This window comes from Lolium rigidum, chromosome 2 (assembly GCF_022539505.1).
Source record: "Lolium rigidum isolate FL_2022 chromosome 2, APGP_CSIRO_Lrig_0.1, whole genome shotgun sequence".
In the NCBI taxonomy this organism is placed as follows: domain Eukaryota; kingdom Viridiplantae; phylum Streptophyta; class Magnoliopsida; order Poales; family Poaceae; genus Lolium; species Lolium rigidum.
The window spans coordinates 202,812,645-202,833,132 of record NC_061509.1 but is presented as its reverse complement, the minus strand read 5'-3'; the positions used below and the strand labels follow the sequence as shown (position 1 = coordinate 202,833,132).

Below are 20,488 nucleotides of genomic sequence, written 5' to 3'. Positions count from 1 at the left end.
ACGCTCCGGGGCTCATTTGGTTTGTATGTAATAAGGCAATTTTTTTTTACAAACTCACATTATGTACATTGTGTGAAAAAGTCTAATACTTAACTACAGTACAGTGTATCGGATCGATGGAGATGAACTGATGCAAGATATTTCTTTTCGAAAGATCCTAAATACATAAAATTTGAGGTCACAAGAGTGCTAAATACATGTCTAAGTATGTCTTCATGGCTCCATTTTTTGCGTGTGTCGTTAAGCTTTTCACACACCACAAAGACGAGAATGTTGGGATTGTGAGGAAGTAAAGCAGAGGCCAGGGAATTGAAATCCGAAAGAGAAAGAAAAGAGGCTGCCATCCTTTTCTAAATCACATTCGGCTAGCATGAAAAGGGGTGCCCTTTCGCTGCATCTAAAGGTATGAACGGTGCCACCCCATGGAGCGATTTGGGACTATCCACGATATGCCATGCGTCACGGAAGGGGTGGGCAGTCCGTGGCTTTGCTCGGTCTACACCCGTTGGTCCAGGTGGCTTCATCTGGTTGGAGCAAGTGAGAGGAAAAGGTGAGATAAAAGCACCTACCGGACCAAACCCTACCCAATCCCCACAGCTGAGCTATTCCCCAATCCCACCTCTCTCTCATCCCGCCCCTCCCTCTCCCTCTTCCTCGTCTCCTCCGGCGGCCGGCAGGATCCCCTCCTCCACACCATTGTCTATGCCTCCCGGGGCATGCCCGAGCGGCCGCCATACATCGCCTCCGTCGATCTCTCCCGCGCCGTTCCCGCCGTGAAGTTCCGCGCGGACGAGGGCTCCCAAGATGGACCGGGGAAGAAGGCTTTGGGCTGTGGTGGGCGGCTAGCGGCGAGGACAGGGGCGGCCGGCGGTCTGCGAGGCTGCGGCGGTGTCGGGCCGCTCTGCCTCCCACGCCCCATCTCCAACCCCCAGCCGTCGCGCCGCTCTGCCTCCCTGGACGGCCGCCGGTCCAGGAGCAGCGCACTGCCGGCGCAAGAAGGAGGGGCTGCTGGAGCTCCGCCCTTGATGGTGATGGAGGACTCGACAAGCCTGTAAGTGGTGCGGCCCGGGACGATGCGCACCATCACTACCTCGAGAGCGACGATGGCCGCCTTAGGCTACAGTTCTGGACGGGAACGACACGCTGGAAACCGCTGCCGCATGGAGAAGACAGGAGGTGACGGTGGGCAGCGATTTGGATGTTCTGGTGGTGGTCCGCTCGGGCAGAAGGAGAGCCATGCCGCTTTTGGTATCCATGGTAATGAAATCAATGTACTGCATACTCGAGGGATTGATTTGTTTTATTCTTTCTCAGAACATTGTATTATGAATTCGTGAACCTATCCATATGCAGATCTATGAGATGGCTGTATGTCTCTAAAATTGCCCCCCTCTTCAAGGGCTAGGAAAATTACTAATTAATGTTTTTTGTAAAAAATACTGTGTGCAGATGTAATAAGGAAAATATAAAAGGAGAATATGAGGGGAGTTCTTTTTGAAGAAGAAGAAGAGACCATGGTCATTTTCTGAGGTAAGAAATTTGTACCATTAGTTGCAGGTTGGTGTTTCCGAGGTAAGAAATTTGCCTCATGTCTCTTCCTATACGCATCAATAAAATATCTTGTCTATTTGCAGCTGCACACATCTCAAATTTCCCCCTTTTCATGTTAGTTTAGTTTTCTCGGTAAGACGTGCAGTCCGCATTGCTTATCAATTCATAGTGGCTTAGACTGGTTCATTTCGGTCAAACACATTTCAGGTGAGACCGTGAGGGCATGCGGTGATATTTTTCGGGTATGCAGACTGCGATGGTATTTCAGCTTATATGCTTATGAGCACTGGTTTCTTGTTTAATTCTCGCACATTTGATTCTATGCCTCTTTAGTATTACTGTAATCTTCCCATGCATCTTTCCTACTTGTATTCAGGTACTGATGTACAGTTCAGTTTAGTACATCTATTGTGTTCACAATGCTTTGCTATTTAATGTTGAGTGCTATAAAAAAATCTACAATGCTACAATTATCTGTTAAAAAAGTATTATAATGTTGCAGGATTCTATCTTCAAATAATTGACATGAGTTTGAGAGATTCAGTATAGTTGGATTAAGCTGTGTTTTAGTTCTTTAACATCTGGTCGAGGAGCTATCTGAACTAAAGTACTGATGTAATTGTGTTCTAAGTTGTTGTGCACTATTTCCTCAAAATAGTGAGCTTTCCATTAATGTGCATTACCCTACATAATTTCTTTTGTTATGTTTGGCCATGAACATGTGATATTTGAGTTAAGTTCGGAGGAGATATACTTTCTCATATATCTCTTATGGGATCCTTCTATTTTCCAAAATGTATGTACTTCAAATGTTACTGTTGGAGGTGCTCACATCGTAAGCTCGTTCTCATAAATTATTTTACTTTATATATTTAGTTTGAGCTGAGACGAAAACTATACATTCATATTTGCTCAACTAAGTTAACCAGTTGTGTGGTGCTTTGCTCAATATTTTAGAACTGCTTCCTGTTTTAGATCCTATACTGCTGTAGTGTTATTCTAGCTTCAGTCTGAAAACAGATTGCACACTTATATTCTAATAATGTGGGTTGCTGCTTGTTTTTTTTCCTTTGCTAGGTGTGGAATGCTATTGTCGCTCTTCCGAAGCTGCTTGTTTATCTCGTCCTACAGGAACACCAGGCGTGTTATGAGACATTGGTCCCAGAAGTGCAAGTTCGTGTAGGTTTGTGCTTCTTCAAACTTGTATTTGTTACTAAATTTGGTAGATGTATTTATGACAAATGAATCTCGGTTACATGATATATATATTTACTTGGTAACTTTAACCTCAAGTGTTCGTTGTTTTTACGCATTGTATATTACCCAAGTAATACAAATCCTTTGTTGCATTGCATATTTTGCATCCGATTCAATTAGTGTAACAATGGAAATGCAGGTTCAATGGGGGCTTATGGTTGGTCTTCTTGCAGCTCTGGACATGAGCCTCATGTTTGGTTATCTTAGGAGTATAAACCTCAAATCTAATAGGTATAGATCAGCTAAAGGCAGAGCCCATCATCATGTGAGAATTGTTTTTGACTTAAACTGATGGTGCATTAATATATTATATTAAACTATGGCCAGTCAGCAGTTTCCTGGGTATAGTGTTATGTCATCTCAATCACTTGCATTCCAAAGAGATCGGAATAACGGCCTTTAATAATGTGTTTGCTTACTGTCCACATTTAGGTATACTAAAATTGGAGTCTGCGGCTCATCTTACCGATGGCCTTGATGGAGCTTTGTTGATCGTCTTTCTGGATATCTAAATTAATGCTGAGTGATGAGCGATAAGTTTTTGTCCTTGCTGCAAAAAAAAGGTAAATTACTTGATATCATGCCTTTTGTTTAGTACTGACTTAGTTCCAGAATGATGATGTTGTATTCAACTGCAGCATCTTTTACCCTCACCTGATAAAAATTGGGGGCTGCACGTTATTATATAAAAGTGTGCCATGGTTATTTGAGAAGATTTGGTAGTCAAGAGGAATCTGGCGTGGTTCTACTACCACTTTCTAGATTGAGGTTTTGTTTTATTTTTGTTGCAATTAGGAATTTTTGAGTCTATCCACTCGTAACATGAGATTTATGCCACTTAGAATCAGTGAACCATGCTCACAGTAGGTGAAATTGAGTGATTTTCCTTTCTGATGGTTCATTCTGTATAATCTAGCTTTTGCCTTCGGTTTATGGAAATGACAAAGTAAGAAAGATGGAAGAATTCCCGTTTCTCATTTCATTTTTGTTTTAGTGCTGGAATCTGCATTTAGGATTATTTTTTCCTCCAAAGATATATGAGGCAATCAAGTTCACTAACTACAGCAGTGGTGGAGGCATCCATGTGTTCGATCTGTTGGCATTGAGTGTGGCACCTAGGCCCTGGAGATCAATGGGTACAAGGAGCAGGTGTTGGTCGTCTCTCATCTGGTAGTGAGGCACGTGCAACTGGTACCAAGGTAAAGGCCTCATTCTTCCTCGCTCTGCATTCATGTTGGTTTATCTTTCTGGATCATTTTCCTATCAATGTTATTTTGGCATCACTAAATTGCTCAGCTAGCATTTTCGATGAAGTTCTAAAAGTTCTTTTTACCTTGAGGCTACAAGGATGTTGAACTCGTTAGCCAGAATCATTTGGGTAAGTTGGTGCCTAAGGATCCCTGTTGAACACATAAGTATTCAGACATAATTTTAAACATAAGGCTCGAAAGCCCGACTTTGAATTAACAAAGCCATCAACCATCTAGACATAATTAGAGTGAGAACCTATCAATTTTTTTGCTTGCTTATCATTACCTATGTCCACTTGAAATATTGTGATATATGAAGCTGGTCTTTTGAGTTTAACTTTATATGGCCACTTAATTTACAGTTTTGGTATTTGTCATACATATTTTCTTTTTATGCCTGACTGGTGTGGTTGTCTTTTTTGTGAATTTTCTCAGGGGGTTCCGTCAGAGAGCGAGATGCAAAGTTCATCGCCCTCATATGGCACCACCTCTGGTAAATCTCAGCTCTACTTTGTTATGTATTACTTTTTTTTATTTCCAATCACCTAACACTAACGTTTTTAATGGTTGTCGTGGGTGTCGGCAGTGGCAAGGTGGAGCAAATCAAGTGTTATAAGGCAGAGAAGTTGTATAATATCCTCGCACTAGCTTCTGAGATGGAACAACGCCTTGTTGGGCTTTGCTTAGCTGAAAGTGAGATGCCCTAAATCCTAAAACCTAGGAGCGTGAGTGCCCACAGTTGCAGCTTTGCAAAGAGGTGGATGAGAATTCGAAAGGTGAGGTTCTGCAGCCTGATCTAGATAGCTTACACGGTCAGCACTTACATAATTGGTAACTTGCTGGAGCTAGCTACGGTTCTATTTGTGAATTAGTACTTGTGGAACTCTATTTGTGCATTACCAGGCTACCGGCCATGCCATGATAGTTAGGATTGTAGATGTTTGAGAGACAGTACAATTCACGAGCTTATCGATTGGTAAAAGTATGGCCATTAGGAGGAGCTGTATGCTTGGTGCCACTTGGGAATATGGGCATGTGAGGAAATAGTGAAACACCAACTGCTATGTAAATTGCACAATACTGTCAGTTTTCTCTTACATTCAGTTGCTGCCGATTTAATGTTTTTTGTACTGAATATTATGACACCTTTTGTAGATTCCATAGTGTCACTATTATTTTATTTGTTATCTTAGCTGGAAACTTTTGCTTTTTTATCTAAATCGGGAAATTCTTAAGACTAAAAGATCCAGTTACTTTCCTCCGGCGGCTTTTCACTAATGACACTCTTTTATTGGTACTTCATCACATGGCAGGTCTTCTCAATATTATTGTCCACTTTAATTCCTTTGATCTCTTATAGATCTTATATCTCATCGCAATGTGCTTAACTCTACAGGTTTTCTGGTAGGAGCAAAAAATACATGATTGACTTTACCGTGCGCTCTAAAATGAATCATCACAAAATTTGGAGAAGCTACCAGGGCACTTTCCGTAGACTAAAGGTACATATGGCCAATGAATGGCCAGGCCTTATTGGTTTATTGTTTATGATGCCATTATGGTTCAGAGTTGGGCTTCTCTTTTTAGGCTTTTTAGATTGTAGTTTTTTAATTATCTCAGGTCTTAAAAAGTTATCCTTCCTTTATCTTGATAAAATATTTTGTTATTCTTGCAATCCCTATGAAGCACCAAATTTAGATACTATCTTTGTATATGCTTTGTAACAATAACTTTTGTCTTGTGCTATATTAATTTCTGGAAATTGCACCCAGTTTTGCACGCACTAATGGCATGCAGCGGGCATAACTGTGGTAGTGATGGGGATGACAGGGTGGATGAGGGGTAGTAGCTGGGTACACTCATATGAGGGCTAGGAGGGGCGAGGCCACAGACCGCCATAACATTGCATAGATGGTATGTATGTATGTGCTTGCTTGTTTCTTCTCACGCCTAAGCTGATTGTACTGGTTGATATTTTCCATAAAAATATGTTTGTTAATAGCCAATTGTTCAATACAGAAATAATCATAACACCATTATAAGAAATAATAAGCTTAATAGCATCAAGAAAAACTGCTATTGTAGATGCCAGAATTTCTACTCACCAGATTGTCCATTATATGGAGATTGTTCATTATATGGAGCGGAGGACAGATAAAAGGAATTGTTTGCATGGTGTCTATGGTACCAAATAAAGCCCTGCAGTACTGCGAGCGGGCAGGTTGAAATTTTGAATCAAATTGACTTTCATCTTTAGAGGAGGCTATACATATCCTTTTTCTATGATACTCTATGTTTAGAAAGGAATCAAATTAAGCTAGCTTCACAGAGTAATTGAGTGACACATGTTTTTATTTACATATGGTTTCTTTGTTGTACAGCAAAAATTTATCCAAGTTGACATTTTTTTGCAGAACCATAAAATAATTCTTGCAATTGTGTACCACAAATCCTATTTTGCTTGATTCATGTATAATAGTATGTATACCCATTCCTTATATAATGCCATGAATTACCTGCAGATAAGCGCCGCATATGCCAGGAAACCCAAGTTGTTTGTTCTTTGCCAGCGCCACATGTGCCAGAACCAATAAGCCACTTCTGTTTGTTCTTTTCCTGGACCAAAGATAATAAAAAGGTTTGACATATTTCTCCAATGCAAAGTTGCAAAATAAAATGCTAAATGCTATTCCTGAATAACTTTTTACTGGAGGTAGTCAAGTTCCTTTTTGTAATTTCAATATGGCTTACCAGGTAGGGAGTGCCCAACTGCCCATACCTAAAACTTGATATTTCAAACTGCATGTTGTACAATGGCGTAATGTCCATATTCACAATCATCATCATCAGTTTTTTATGGGACGCATCACTTTTTCAATGTCCAAGCTATCAAAGAATTTAAATTAGTCTGCTCTTTATGATACAACTTTAGCTCTCATGGCATGCATTTCTTCAAATCTCCTTTTGTGGGAGAGTTATATTTTATATGTTGTTTAATCAGTATTGTATGCGTGCATTATCTTATGAGCGACACCTATTTTGAGCCAGTTAAGATCATATCATCTGTTCCATTGCAGTTATATGGGCTGGGCTTTAAATCACTAAGGAGGCTCCTTTCCTTGCAGTTTAAAATGTATGACCATAATAATAGGTACATGATGTTTAGAGCAAGACATCATTATCTGAAGCTCATTTCTGTTTTTAGATAATTTGCTTACCTCCTCTAATTCTAAGAGGTACATGCTGACCCAGTTTTCTTGTAATTATAAGAGGTCCACACTGACTTAGTTTCTGTCATATCTATTCAGTGAATAGTAGATTGCGTTGGCTCGTGCATTGGAAAAAAAACTTACTGAATTCCTCACACATATACTCCCTCCGGTCGGATTTAATCGACGCGGAGGGAGACTTGCTCACGCATGTGATTAGTGGGTTGCTGCGTCGATTAATTCTGTCCAGAGGTAGTACTTAGGAACGCCTTTTCTTTTGTTTGGCCAGCTCAACTGATGGAGAAACACGAAATTTACCTGAGTTTATGGAAAATCTTCTGAAGAAATCAAGGAATACCTACTTCTCTTAGATCGAGAAAGCAATTTTATTTCACCGAACATGAGTTAGTCTTCTACTCTTACTGTTTTATTTTATTTGCCTCACAATTAACTGTTGTTAATTTATCTTTTTATTTGCAGTGTTGTTAACTTTTATTAGTGCAAGTACCTAATAGAACTATTTTTCTTACGTGCTCAATGGCGAAGCTAGGAAAAACACAAAGTGGGGGCAAAAATTGGGTATAGCTCTAGGATGGAGTAGCATATAAAAAGATGTACATAATTTATAGGCTGTAACTGAAGTTAACAACATTATTTAGACATCTACAAAAGAGGTGGCATGCATGCAAAATGTGCAAGTTGATTAACTAACCAGGTTCGCCTGATGCAAAAATTCTCTTCAATTTCCTCCTCTTTCTTATCTTCTACCAATACCAAGCCAGGGCAGGAACAATCGAATTGTTCTCGACAGATGCTCCACCAAGCCTAATTTTTTTCTTATCAAAAGAATCAATAGTCTTCATCTTATTTTTAGCTATGATTATCCTAGAGAGATTTATCACCAGAAGTTAGAAGAATGTATTTTGATATACGAATTTTATCCTATATAGGAAATGGAGAACCAATATTCCAAAAATGAAGAAACCAGATCCACAAATTTATATTGCAAATTAGGAGATAGGACTGAAAGATCTTACACCTTGTACATGTGAAGAATTATTGATGTGCTCCAAATCGCAGGGATAGAAATAGTCAGACGATTATTTGGGGTATTTAAGTCTTGGCCACTTCGTTGCTTCGAGTAGCAAGAAGCCATAAGAGTAAGAGAGAGAGAGAGAGAGAGAGAGAGAGAGAGAGAGAGAGAGAGAGTTGGGATGGGGAGTGCAAGCTCGTTTGTGTTGAGATGTGAAGGAGAAAGAGAGAGTCGGAGAGAAGCTACGTGAAGAATTAGGACGGAGAGTGACAGCACGTGTCATACAATGAAGGAAAGGAGCAAAAGTCCAAAAGACACACTTTTCCATGGAATAGGATCTTCTGTAGGTAGCTTCCGTGTGTTTTAGTTGTGAGGATGAACACAGAAGATGATATTGTACACCCAGACATGAAATCTGGAGGTCTTTCAAAATTATAAATGATGGGGAGAGGAGAGACCCAAACATACACATAATTTGTCTGTTTTTGTCTATTTGGGTCAAGTTCTAGACACACATTTGGCCATTTTACCTCTTCTATTTGTGTTGGATCCTACCTAGCGGGGCTACCCATTTTTTCATTGACAACAACTGCAATGGAGGGGAGAGGTGAGCGACCTGCCGCGTCGGAGGGTGAGCTCGCAAGAGAGGGCGCGCGGCGGATGTATGGTGGCCGGAGAGGAGCGCGGCACATCGAAGGTTGGCGAGCTCCACCGCAGCGACCCAACCTCCGCCGACAGCGTCGTAGGTGATGCCATGGACGAGGGCTACCTCGAGGAGCTAACCGACCTCCTCCCGAGCAATCATCCTGCCACGGCATACTTACCCTAAATCCAGATGTATACTCTGACTCGACCACTATGCAACACGCCACAAGCAAGAGATTTGTGAGGACAGAAACTACCCAACGGAGTGCGCCGTCGCCGATCTTTAGAGAGTGGTACACAAATAGTTTGTATAGATAAGGCGGAATTATGACCGATGGCAAACCCTAGGCTTCACTTAGAAAATCTTAGATGATATACCATTAGCTAAAATTGAGTCTGTGGCTCATTCTTTCTCGGCTGATATCTTTATTGGGTCCTATATGCTATAAACAAGATCATTTGTGGGCCCTATATGTCATTTGGGAGTTGTCCTGGAGAGGCATTTGGAGAAAAAGAGGAAGCATTACTTCTGTTAGATGAAACACCGAGGTTCATGAGCACTTTGTTTTTGTATTGAACTTGAATTAACCTTATATTCTTGCCATCTATTTCGTAACACAAATAACTTATGGTTATTTTTTCATTTTGTTTGCAGTAGAGCTAGCTCTTGGTGATGTAGGTTCCGTGCGGCCTTCTTTTGCTCTGCATGCAGATAGAATCCATCCGAGCTACTTCCCTGGTGACCAAGCTCGGTTTTGCTTTTCAAAGTTCCTGTTGCTTCAGATGGTGCTCACATGTTTTAATATCAGCAAGTGTTGTGTAACTTTTCTATGCTTGGAGGACCCTGCTAGCAGTTAGACCTTGGCTAGATTTCCATAAAATGTACACAAGAATTTCATCGGCTATGTTATATAACAGGCTTAGAAGAATATTAATATTAGCTTAACCAGTACCTATTTTGACTTCATGTTAAGATATTTGTTTTTCTGTTTGAAATGTAATGTATTTATCCTAATTTCAACCTAAAAAAATATTATCATGTTTTGCCTAATTTTTATCATCGCTATATAAAATGTAAATAGATGTGAAATTCACGGGATCGTGCGCCAAGGCGCACATCTAAATCTAGTTTCTTTAAGGGGGAGATTGTTCCGTTGCCTTCTAAAGTGACTCCTCCTTTGCGCAAGCTCCAAGTTTTGAATCCTTGTGTATTTACACCGTATAATCTCAGTACCTCTAGTCGATCCCGAATTACCAGCCAGCATCTCTAGACATAGTTCTTTTAATGGAAGCATTTGTTATACAATCTCTGCATCGAATAGATGCATTAGGACAAATCTTATAACATGCTTGTTTATCTAAAAGATAAGCTTAATCAAAAGTGTGAACGTGTCCCATAAAATATCATCAACCGCTAAGGCCTCGTTCGGCACACCGGTTTTCAAAGATTTTAGCGTATAATTTCTCAAGCCAAGCCTAGGTAACACGCTGAAACACTGGATAGCTCGTTCAGTGGGCTGGTTTTGGACGGGTTTGGGCCATCGATCCCCCTATGTTACGCTGAAATATTCGTCGGGTGGACGAGGATTGGAGACCCTTCGCTTACCTCGCGTTTTATGCTTGCTGGTTGTTCCGGCAGAGAGGGAGCTGATTGATGTGTATTTTCCTCCTTCCTTTTGCGGATCAGCAGATGATTGAGTTCCTGATATGTTTCTCTCTTGTCTCAATCTCCACCCTTCCCCTTCACTCTCACAATTTATGACCACCATGTAATGTGGCTCTTTTCTCTCTTCTTTTGTAGGGCTTTTTTACTCACATGATTCAAGAATACATAAGCGATGTACAAAATTAGATGTCATTGTTGGATTTATAGAAGTACTAAAAATTTGTAGGAACCAATGAGCACTATGAAGAGTTGTGTCACTCCAAAATGAAGCTTTTGGGAGGTCTTTGAAATTTCCATGTTTAAAACTCAAAACCACTTCTCTTCATGTTTGACTTCATAAGACAGAGTTTAGGGTTAGGGGTAGATACATGATTTTTCTGGTTTGAATATGTCTAGACATTGTTTATCAACTTGAATACTTACTATATGACATAAGAAGACTATGTGCCTTGGTTTTTCAATTTTTCAATTTTTTTTTGAATTTTTATGCCCATTTAAATTTTGGTAAAATCCTAGGTTTGACCAATATTTAAACAAGTTTAAAACATGAAAATGTAAAAGTAAGCCTAGAACTAATACACGGCTACCGAACTAGACCTAAGAGTTTATGTGAAGCACGTGATCAAAGCACTAAGTAACCTACATGATGCATGCGGCCCAAAATGAGGTATAAGTTCCCCCACTACGTAAGAACGGCACATGTGAAAAAGATACAGCGGTTTTCTTGTAAAAAACATATCATTTTGATAAAGCCAAATCAACCAAAATAGCATTGTTATTCCTGCAAAAATAACAAAACAAAAACAATTTTCAGCACCACATAACCATGACCCATAAATATGTGACATGCTGCATGGAGGATTAATATTAAATGCACAATACATAACATGCCATGATGTGCAAGCCAGGGGACAATCAAAGAACAAATATTGCATAGCCTCCCATCGAGAAAAAAAATTGTATAGTGTGTATCCCCATTCCAAATATGCTTACACTTATTAGCACTAGCGAGAATAACACCATGACGTAAAACTAGAGGAACATCTTAATTTTTAGTGGAACTTTAGGTGTCTATAGACTTTATGAACTAAATCGCACTCCAGAGTCAAAATAAACAAGATTTAATATGCAGGTCCCATCTAGAAACATCTTTGCCCACTAAAAGCATAATATTTGAAAATTTGAGAACTTTGTTATGTCAATCATTTGAGTGTTGAGGAGTGAGAGTGATCCAGAACTCAAGACTAATTGCACTATTCATAAAACTGAGACAACGATTGCATTCTTGTTTCTTGCGGTATAAGGAAGTCTAAGAGTACTGTTCCAGATACTACCACCATCTAACCATGTTCTCACCATTCTCAGTTTTGATCGAAGCAAGCTGAAGGAATTAACGTCTCTTTTACCTGCATAAATCACTTCCAAAAATGGTAGTGCCTTGGTTTAGCACAAAGAGAAGATGAATGTTTATCACCTATCTAATTGGTATGGAGCAAAGGCTGCCAAACAACATCCTCTATAAGTAACTTGAAAGGCATTCATTAAAAAGACAATAAAACATATATCAAGGTCTTGTATACCCAAACCCCATGCTATGTAGGAGTGCATGGATTGTCGAATTTTGCCATCCTATACTATGTTTTATGTTGGTTGGGTTGCTAAAATAATTTGAATGGTAAAAATGTAGGCTTTCTCGTGCCCCATCGGGAACTTCTGTAAAGAACCTCATGAATGTAGGGAGGATGCTTAGGACTTATTTGATAAGAGTTAATTAACACCATAAGATAACATCTGAGCTCTCCAACTCTTTCACCAAACCTATCTTAAATTTTCTTCCAATTCTGGATCCAAAATTTCCTACAATGTATCAGAATGCCAAGTATTTTAAATTAAATTAAAGGATCTTATGGCACGCAAAAGTATGAGCATAGGCATCCTCTTGTTCCTTGGCCATCCCAAAATAATATTGTTCAGTTCTTCGGAAATTAACAATAGGCCAAGAGAGTGTTTTCAAGTTCTCAAATTTCTCAAGATCATGATCCATATTCTAAAAACATATAAGGTATAATCAAATAAATGTAGAACAACACCATTAATCATATACACGATCTTTATATATTCTATGAATTAAAATTGCAAATATATCTACCATGATATTGAAAACAAATCAAGGGGTAGAGGACATGTTTGTCCAACACCTTTCTTTAAAATTGAAAGTAAGGACCTATAATATCATTAACATTAATTGTGATGCTTCCCATTTGCATAAAAGTTTCCATCAACTACATAGTAGAGAAACCTTTCATGCAAAGAGGTTGTTGTAGTAACGGTCACCTAACTTTGTCATGGGCCTTTGAATCAATTTTGGAAATTACTCCATCTATTTTTTTAATGTAAAGATCATGAATAGTGTTGTGCAAAATGATGACCCCTCCAAAATGTAACAACCATAAAAAAACACAATCTTTTTTTGAAATGGAGGGAGTACCCCTAGCCTCTGCATCGAAAAGATGCATACGGCTTCTTTCATTGATAAATTCAACAAAGGTTTGATGAAAAACATACATCAAAAAACCCGAAGCCACCACGCAACACCTACACACCCGACAACGAGTGAAGATCATGAAAAAACTCTCATCAACTAGGAACCAGGAATGTCGCATACCACAATACACCCTCTATGCGAAATGGAAGTGCTTATCCAGTATAGTAGATTCTTAGCGAGCACCTCATGCACACGGTACAGAAGCCGTCTCCGCGAACAACTGCTGGTCCATTTTCGAGGCCCAGATCTGCATAGCCCCTGCTACACCTACCGTCGACACCTTCATGGCGATGCCTCCACACTGCACTTGTCCGCCATCACACGACCTACGCCAAGATATCACTTCGAGAGCAACGAAGTTAACATTTTGTCCCTACTTTGGCAAAGAAATTGAAGATCACATTTAGAACACAAATGGGTATTTACAAGTATTTTTGCCATGCATACTCACCAAACTTACTGATCTTCTGAATTTCTTGTGTCCCCATGCATAATGAAATAAACATGAAAAACGAACAATACGAGTAAAACTCTATAGAGGCAAACAACAGGGGGCAGATTAAGTTTAACTATACGATTAATTTCGAGTTCACGCTTCACGGGCAGATTATCCGACACGATTGACCGAGATCATAAGTTCACAAGTTCGCCGGTGGTCTGAAGAACAATGTCCGGTCCACTGCCTTGAGCAGGCCAGCATCACCGAAGCAGCACTCCTGCTCCTCAAACTTGTCGACGTCATCCACGCTCATATTAAGATCAAAGCAAGGCCCCGTCGACGACGTGCTATCCTCTTGGCGCATCGCGTCTGCATTATTCGTCGACGGCGGGGAGCAGGCTTTTGACCTCGAGCCGAAGCTCTCGCAGCTGAGAACGACGATGGCGTCACCGAGGGAGACCTCGTCGCCGACGTGGTTCCGCACGACGCCGCTCTCGACAGCCTCTTTGATGCCCATCTGGCATCGCCGGTCGACTTGGTCGACGCCATCCATCAAGATGACGCGGTGCGGATTGTCGCGCACGGCCTCGAAGAGCCTCTCGAGGTAACCCCGGCTTGCTGCCGACCGTGGACGCTTGACCGCCCGGTGCTGCTCGGTGGAATCCGACCGTGCCGGCGACAACGTGTTGACGTCGATGAAGATAAAACTCCTACGCGAGCCGAAGACGAGGCTCGCGAGCTCCCTGGACACCCTTGCTTTGCCGTCCGTATCGCCTCCGAGGAAGAGCATCCACGTCTCCTCCTTCGCGCCCCTGCCGTCGACGTTGCGTCTTTTCGCCGTGCCCGAGCGGCACCGGAGGACGGTGCTGGCGATCTCGGGCACGATATCCTTCTGCAACGGCACCTCCTTCTCCAGCGCAGCGCAGAGTACCTTGAGGTTCTCGGCACTGAGCTCCTTGAACCTGGAGCGGCACTCCACCTCCACCGAGCTGTTGGAGGCGCTCGAGTCGCGGGACTTGGCCGCGGCGCTCAGAAGCCTGACGCCATCTGCTGCATCGCCGCCGTACTGGGCTCGCCCTGGGTGCTTGGGCCCGTGCGCCTCGGCGACAAGCCATGGCTGGTACAGCTGCTGGCGGTAGTACTGCTCGTGGGAGGACACAGAGGAGGAAGGCGACACTACCGTCGAGAAGTCGTTCTTGTTCAGCGTCGTCCTGATGGACGGCGAGCCGCCGCATGTCGAGCTGCAATTCTTGAAATGAGAAGGCTCCTGTGCCAAGTATCCAGTGCAACAATTAAACCCTAGTAGATGATTATCACAGCCATAAAATCAAGCACTAAATTCGTCTCATGCGCGGTTCAGTTAGTCAATGACAGATTGACAGATGCTGCGCATGTCTCGTGGTATATTTACCTGATCACGGCAATGCTGAAGCCAGGGAGGGATGCTCGACGACGATGGCACGATGGACCGGTGAAGTTCTTTCACGGGGCCGGCTTCTGTGGCGGTGCGATCGGCGCAGCAGGTGGAGGCAGCCGTCAGCTGACCAGAACCACCTCCGTCCAAAAGCGACAGGCAAGCAGGCAACGTCGATCCGTTTCCACTTACGTCGCACTCGGCTTTCATCGACCGGCGATGATTGAGCGCGACTTCACTGCAAGACATGAAAATCGTACTGTAATAAGATTCATCCGCCACAAGTACCCTATATCTGTAATCTGTCATGCATGCATGCCAGAACTGCACAGGCCTAATTATTCTGTTGCAATTTGGAACTAGCCATATACTTGCATGGAGCTACGCATTGTTCGGATCGTACATGATAAAGGAATTGTTAATTCTCGACTAGCCCATAAATTCTTTTAAAAGTTTGGTCAAACTTTACTTAGTTTGACTTTCTGGAAAAAAAAATAGGCATTAAGCCATGGGATGGAGGTAGTATATAATTAACTTAGTGCTCAACCAAGTGATATAATTGCAAATGAGATTTTTTCAATTGCAAGTAGAGTTGCAGCTGAAAAAAAGTGTTCTGTGCCGTTAAATTAGCTCTGTCATTCTAGTCATAAGTTGTAACCGGGCTTTGTTGACGTCACCACTTGAAACTAAATTTATTCTCATTTAACTGAGAATTAATCACACCCATATGATAACAAAAATCTGTAATTCTGCTATTAAGCAGGCAACATTACAAAGTAAATGCACGTATACAATTTATATTTGAAGTTAACACAAGTTCGATTTTTGATATAGATATATGCGGGTTTGCGGGATGTCCGCTTTGCAAACCTACCTACGTGTAGGAAACAATGACGCAAACCGAAGAGAGAACGTTAAGATATGCGGAATTGCTAAGTTTCAGCTAGCTGAGACGTAGCTTATGTCTCAGTCACGTGCTCCAACGTTAGATTTTGTTTCTGCTTGAAGATTCGTGTTTGCTGTTGTTTGTACTTTGTTTAGGCCCGTATTGAAACATGCCGATGTAATTCAACAGACACATAAGTTAAGTCTCAGTCGACTGAGTTTTAGAGACACCCTAAGATATGTGGTGGTCTATAATTATATACGCGTGTAGCTTCTCTGTGTAAATCATGTAGTAATGAAGAAATGGCTTAACTAGTGTGAAACTGTGAATACGTATCAGCTATGAACAAAACAGTATTGCCTCAATTATATGGGCGTCCAAGCACAAGCATACATTATTGATTTTTACCTGTCGACGTCGACGCAGTTGAGGCTGAGCGCGAGACTGCCGGCGGGGACGGCGAGCGTGTGGATCCCCCAGAGACCCTCGAGCGACGGGTGCCCGGTTCTGCACCTCATGTAGGCCTGGTACGTCCCGTAGCCGACCAATCGGACGCCGTCGCCGTGGCACGCTAGGGCGCGCACCTCGGCCACGGCGTGCTCCACGCCGCAGTAGTAGTAGCAGCCTGACGCCAACCTCCCCCCCGCCTCCATGCGCCCGACCCAGAACTCGGCTGCCCACATGAGATCCTCCACGACTACAACGACAGCACCGCCTGCCGCCTTGACGACGCACTGCAGCTCGGCGAGCCGCCGCTCCGCCTCGACCCTCGGCAAGTCCCGGAACATGGACATCTTGAGGCTGACTACCTGCGCGCCCCGAATGGCTTCCTGCCTCGCTTCGCCGCGTTTGATCTTGTCCACGGCAGTTCGTGCCGTTGCCTCGGCCGCGGACGCGGACTCCGCGACGACCATGACCCGCCTCTTGCTCTGGGTGGCAAGGCAGTCGAGGATGGCCGCGACGTCCTCCTCTCGTACTTGATCAAGAGGTAGCTTTCGAGCTTTGGCTTCTTGATGTGGTGGCATTGGTAACCTGTTAGCAGCTGCGCTAGGTTTAGGGTTTCGGCCGTGCGCATCGGCAGCAGGGGCGATGGTGCAAGGATTGTTCCCTTCCATGGACGAGACGGCCTGCTCGACGTTGGCCTTGACATGAGGGCTGGAGAAGCCAGCCTCGCGCATGACGCGGCTGACGCTGGGGTCGTCGAGGATGGAGATGACGAGCTGCTCGAGCTCGATCTTGACGGCGAGCACCGGCTGCTGCTGCTGGGTCTCAACGGAGCCCCGCCGCTGGTGCGCCTGCGCGCGCTTGAATGCGGCGACGAGCGCATTGGAGAGGGACGGCGGGTAGTAGCCCTGACCGTGGTGCTGGTGGCCGAAAAGCGGCGAGGCCCCGGCGGAGGCTGGAAGGCGGTTGAGGGCCACGTTGAAGCAGAGCTCGAGGGCCTTGCACTGCAGCGGGTGCGAGTGCGACCGGAGGCACGCCGCGCGGAGGAGCCCCGACGGCGGCGGCGCCTGTAGCATCGCGCTCGCCACGTGCAGCGGCGTCACTTGCCCGTTCCCGCGGCGCCGAGCCAGGCTCACCGCCTGCTTCACCATCACTGCCGCATCCGCCGTCAGCGTCTGCTGCACCGTGCAACCCCCAGCTCTCATCTCAACGAATTATTGATCTTGCTAGTTCCTGGCTAGGCTTCTGTGTACCCACGCTCACAGACTAGTTGCTTGGTGTGTGAAATTGTCTTGTTGATTAGCTAGGTGCAAGGGAGACAGAGTAGATCATAAGGTAAGAGGGGCCATATTTAGTGGGGTGTCTGGTCCTTCCATGCTACTAGGTGCTTTATAGTATGATGATCAAGTTTGGATGGATTGTTTTGATGTTTGGGTTTGTGCTTTTCTTGTTGGGGAGGGCTGATTTGTTGTTAGTACTACTATTTGCGAATTTTTGTGTGTGTGTGTGCTGAGATGAGAGAGGTTTCTCTGGTTCAAACTGGATTTTGTGGTGTCAAAAAGTGGATTGCATGTGACAAAGCTACTTCAGCTTTCTCTCCACCTCTACCTTCTCTCTGTCTACAAGGCTGTTGCAGGCCTGTAGCTATCCTGGTAGCTCAGTCAGGTAGCAGCACCTAGGATTGTTGCTTTGTTTCTTGTGTCATGCATTTGTGTGTAACTGTGACCAGCTGCATGCACGCCTGTTAACATCATGCCTCTAATTAAATTATATAAAAATACTGAAACATATTACTTCCGGTTTCTATATGTAAGGGCATCTCTAACGGGGCGACGCAAACGGACGTTGAGCGACCGTTTCCGTCCGTCCGGGCCGAAAATGCGTCTGGTATCACCTCCAGCAGGGCGACGCATAGTGACCGGGCCGTCCGCGGTGAGAAACGTCCCAAATATGCGCCAGGTTTGCGTCTCCGCGAACGCTGCACAGACGATGCGGTCGTCCGCCCGGTCCTCGCACGGGCGCGCCTGACAGGGGCACAGCTGCTTCGTCTTCCGCGGCATTACTTACGGGCGGCACGCTGCAGCCTTTCCAGGGCCGCGTTAACGGCGCGTCTCGGCTTCCGCGAGCGTGCGCAGCTGGGCGGCGTCGGAGTGGCAGGACATTGAAGGCGAGAAGGCGTCCAAACCTCTTAAAGGGACGTTGTCGGTGCCCATTTCCTTGACCACACCATTGCCAGAACCCACACAAACCACCCGACCGACGCCACGGGGAAGAAATGCTGGCCGTTCCGCAATACTAAGAACGACCACGAGGCTAGCGGCTCGCGGTCCGGCAAGAAGCCATGGGTCGGGCGGTACGTCCGCGTCGAGCTCGCGCGCTGGCTTTCGGAGGAAAACCGGCCGGTACCATGGCCGGACACAAACCTGCCTGGAGGGGGCTGGTACCTCAACTCGAGGCGCGTGCCAGTCCCCCCCCCCCCCCCCCCCCCCCCCCCCCCCCGTGCCGCGCGAGGGTCGAGAGCGGTGGGACGAGGTGCCGCCGCCGAGCGATCATGCCGCCGGATCTCCGAGAAAATCAGGCGTACGCGCTCAACTCCTACAACTGGATCTCTTTCGGGACGTGGGAGTTCGACGCGCGCCACCACGCTGGCTACCTCGGCGACATCGACTACTTCGACCGCGAGATCGCCGCGGAAGAAGAAGAGAATGATCAGGAGCACGCGGACGAGGACGTGGACATGGCAGAGTACGACCACGACGACGGTGGGCCGGCGTGGGATCCGGAGTCCCAGCCGCCGGATATTACCAAGGAGGAGGCCATTGCCATGGCACTAGCCAACAGCGATCTCGATGAGCTCAACGATCTCGCTTTGTGGGATGGGCTCGCAATCCAGCTCCGCGAGTCCGCGCTCGCGCAGGGGAGGCCAGTGACTCCTCCGGCCACGCCTACGCGTTCCGATGACCGGGCTCCGGCGGCTGCTCTGGCCTGGGATCCCTGGCCACCTTCACCACAGCCTCATGCGCAGGCCACGGCCTGGCCGCAGTTGCCGCAGCCTGCCCTACCTCCTCCACCGCCGGCGTACCAGCTTCCATGGCCGACGCTGCAGTTCATCGACCTCGTCAGCGACGACGACCAGTAAGCAGTACCTACTTTTACCACGCCTTTATGGCATTTTTATGTTTTTTTATTAATGTAAATTATGACTTTATGAATGGAAAAAAAATTATGCGTCGTGCCGCTGGAGCCACCCCGACGCAAACGAACGCGCGGACGATTTCGACCATTTCGATTGATGCAGTTTAGACGTTCCGAAATGCGTCGTCCCGTTGGAGACGCCCTAAGGCTTATAAAAAAACTAATTTAGCTTCCTAAAATACCTACATAATTTGTGTGTAACTGGGACCAGCTGCATGCACGCCTGCTAACATCATGCCTCTAATTAAATTATAAAAAAATACTGAAACATTACTTCCGGTTTCTATATGTAAGGCTTATAAAAAACAAATTTAGCTTCCTAAAAAAACTTATATTTCAAAACGGAGATAGTACTAGCTGAACTAAATACAATGCATCAAAGTGAGTAAACTGATCCTCCTGGATTTTACAACTACCCTCATCTAGAAAAATCTGAGGTGTCTCTATCAGTGATCAGTTAATCGATCATTGGTGCAGCAGGACTACTCGGTGTTCATCCAAGTGAGCTTGTGCATCTTATCTACTGCTTAGAACATCTCCATCGCATCCACTGTAATAATATTGTTAAGAGTACATACCAGATTTTCCTCTATTAAATGAAATGCTTAGCCTAATAAAAAGGCTAAGGTGACTAAATTTTTCATTGTTTTTAAATAAATGGTATGTTTAAGAATAGCAGAGGTCTGAAATACTTGGCTAAACACTTACATATTGCCAAAAGTATTAGGGAACATGCTTTAGATTTTGTTGCTATCTTCATGACGGGCAAACATAATTATTCAACAAGTTTTCTAAATCGTCTTTCAGGTGGGGAGGATTTTGCTTGGATATCCCACCCGCCTCGGGGGAGTTCTGGTGGCTTATTAGTTGGGGTCCGAACTTCAACGATGGAGCTTTTAGATAATTCTGGAGGTGATTTTCATATCAAACATCACATTCGGAATAACTCTGATA

At 44.3% G+C, this 20,488-nt stretch overlaps 1 protein-coding gene and 1 long non-coding RNA gene across 26 annotated transcripts; one reads left to right on the top strand and one right to left on the bottom strand.

Annotated features, from left to right (window-relative positions):
• Positions 1–942: 942 nt before the first annotated feature.
• On the top strand, positions 943–9,901 carry LOC124692853. Of its 25 annotated transcripts, none has more exons than XR_006999731.1 (11): positions 943–1,257; positions 1,450–1,530; positions 1,759–1,793; positions 2,629–2,734; positions 3,241–3,371; positions 3,803–4,551; positions 4,645–4,834; positions 5,455–5,560; positions 5,831–5,972; positions 6,581–6,696; positions 7,557–9,901. It is a non-coding gene; the product is annotated as an uncharacterized LOC124692853 (long non-coding RNA). The 25 variants fall into 25 exon arrangements; XR_006999728.1 differs by having other exon boundaries at positions 1,759–1,810; XR_006999736.1 differs by having other exon boundaries at positions 1,450–2,734; positions 3,803–4,007; positions 4,105–4,186; positions 4,507–4,551.
• A 3,893-nt stretch (positions 9,902–13,794) lies between these two features.
• On the bottom strand, positions 13,795–17,544 carry LOC124690478 (protein SMAX1-LIKE 3-like). Its single transcript, XM_047223864.1, has 3 exons — positions 16,304–17,544; positions 15,007–15,247; positions 13,795–14,862 (listed from the first exon to the last, which is right to left on the bottom strand). Exons 1-3 carry the CDS (start codon positions 17,542–17,544, stop codon positions 13,795–13,797), a joined length of 2,550 nt encoding a protein of 849 aa, XP_047079820.1.
• Positions 17,545–20,488: the final 2,944 nt, after the last annotated feature.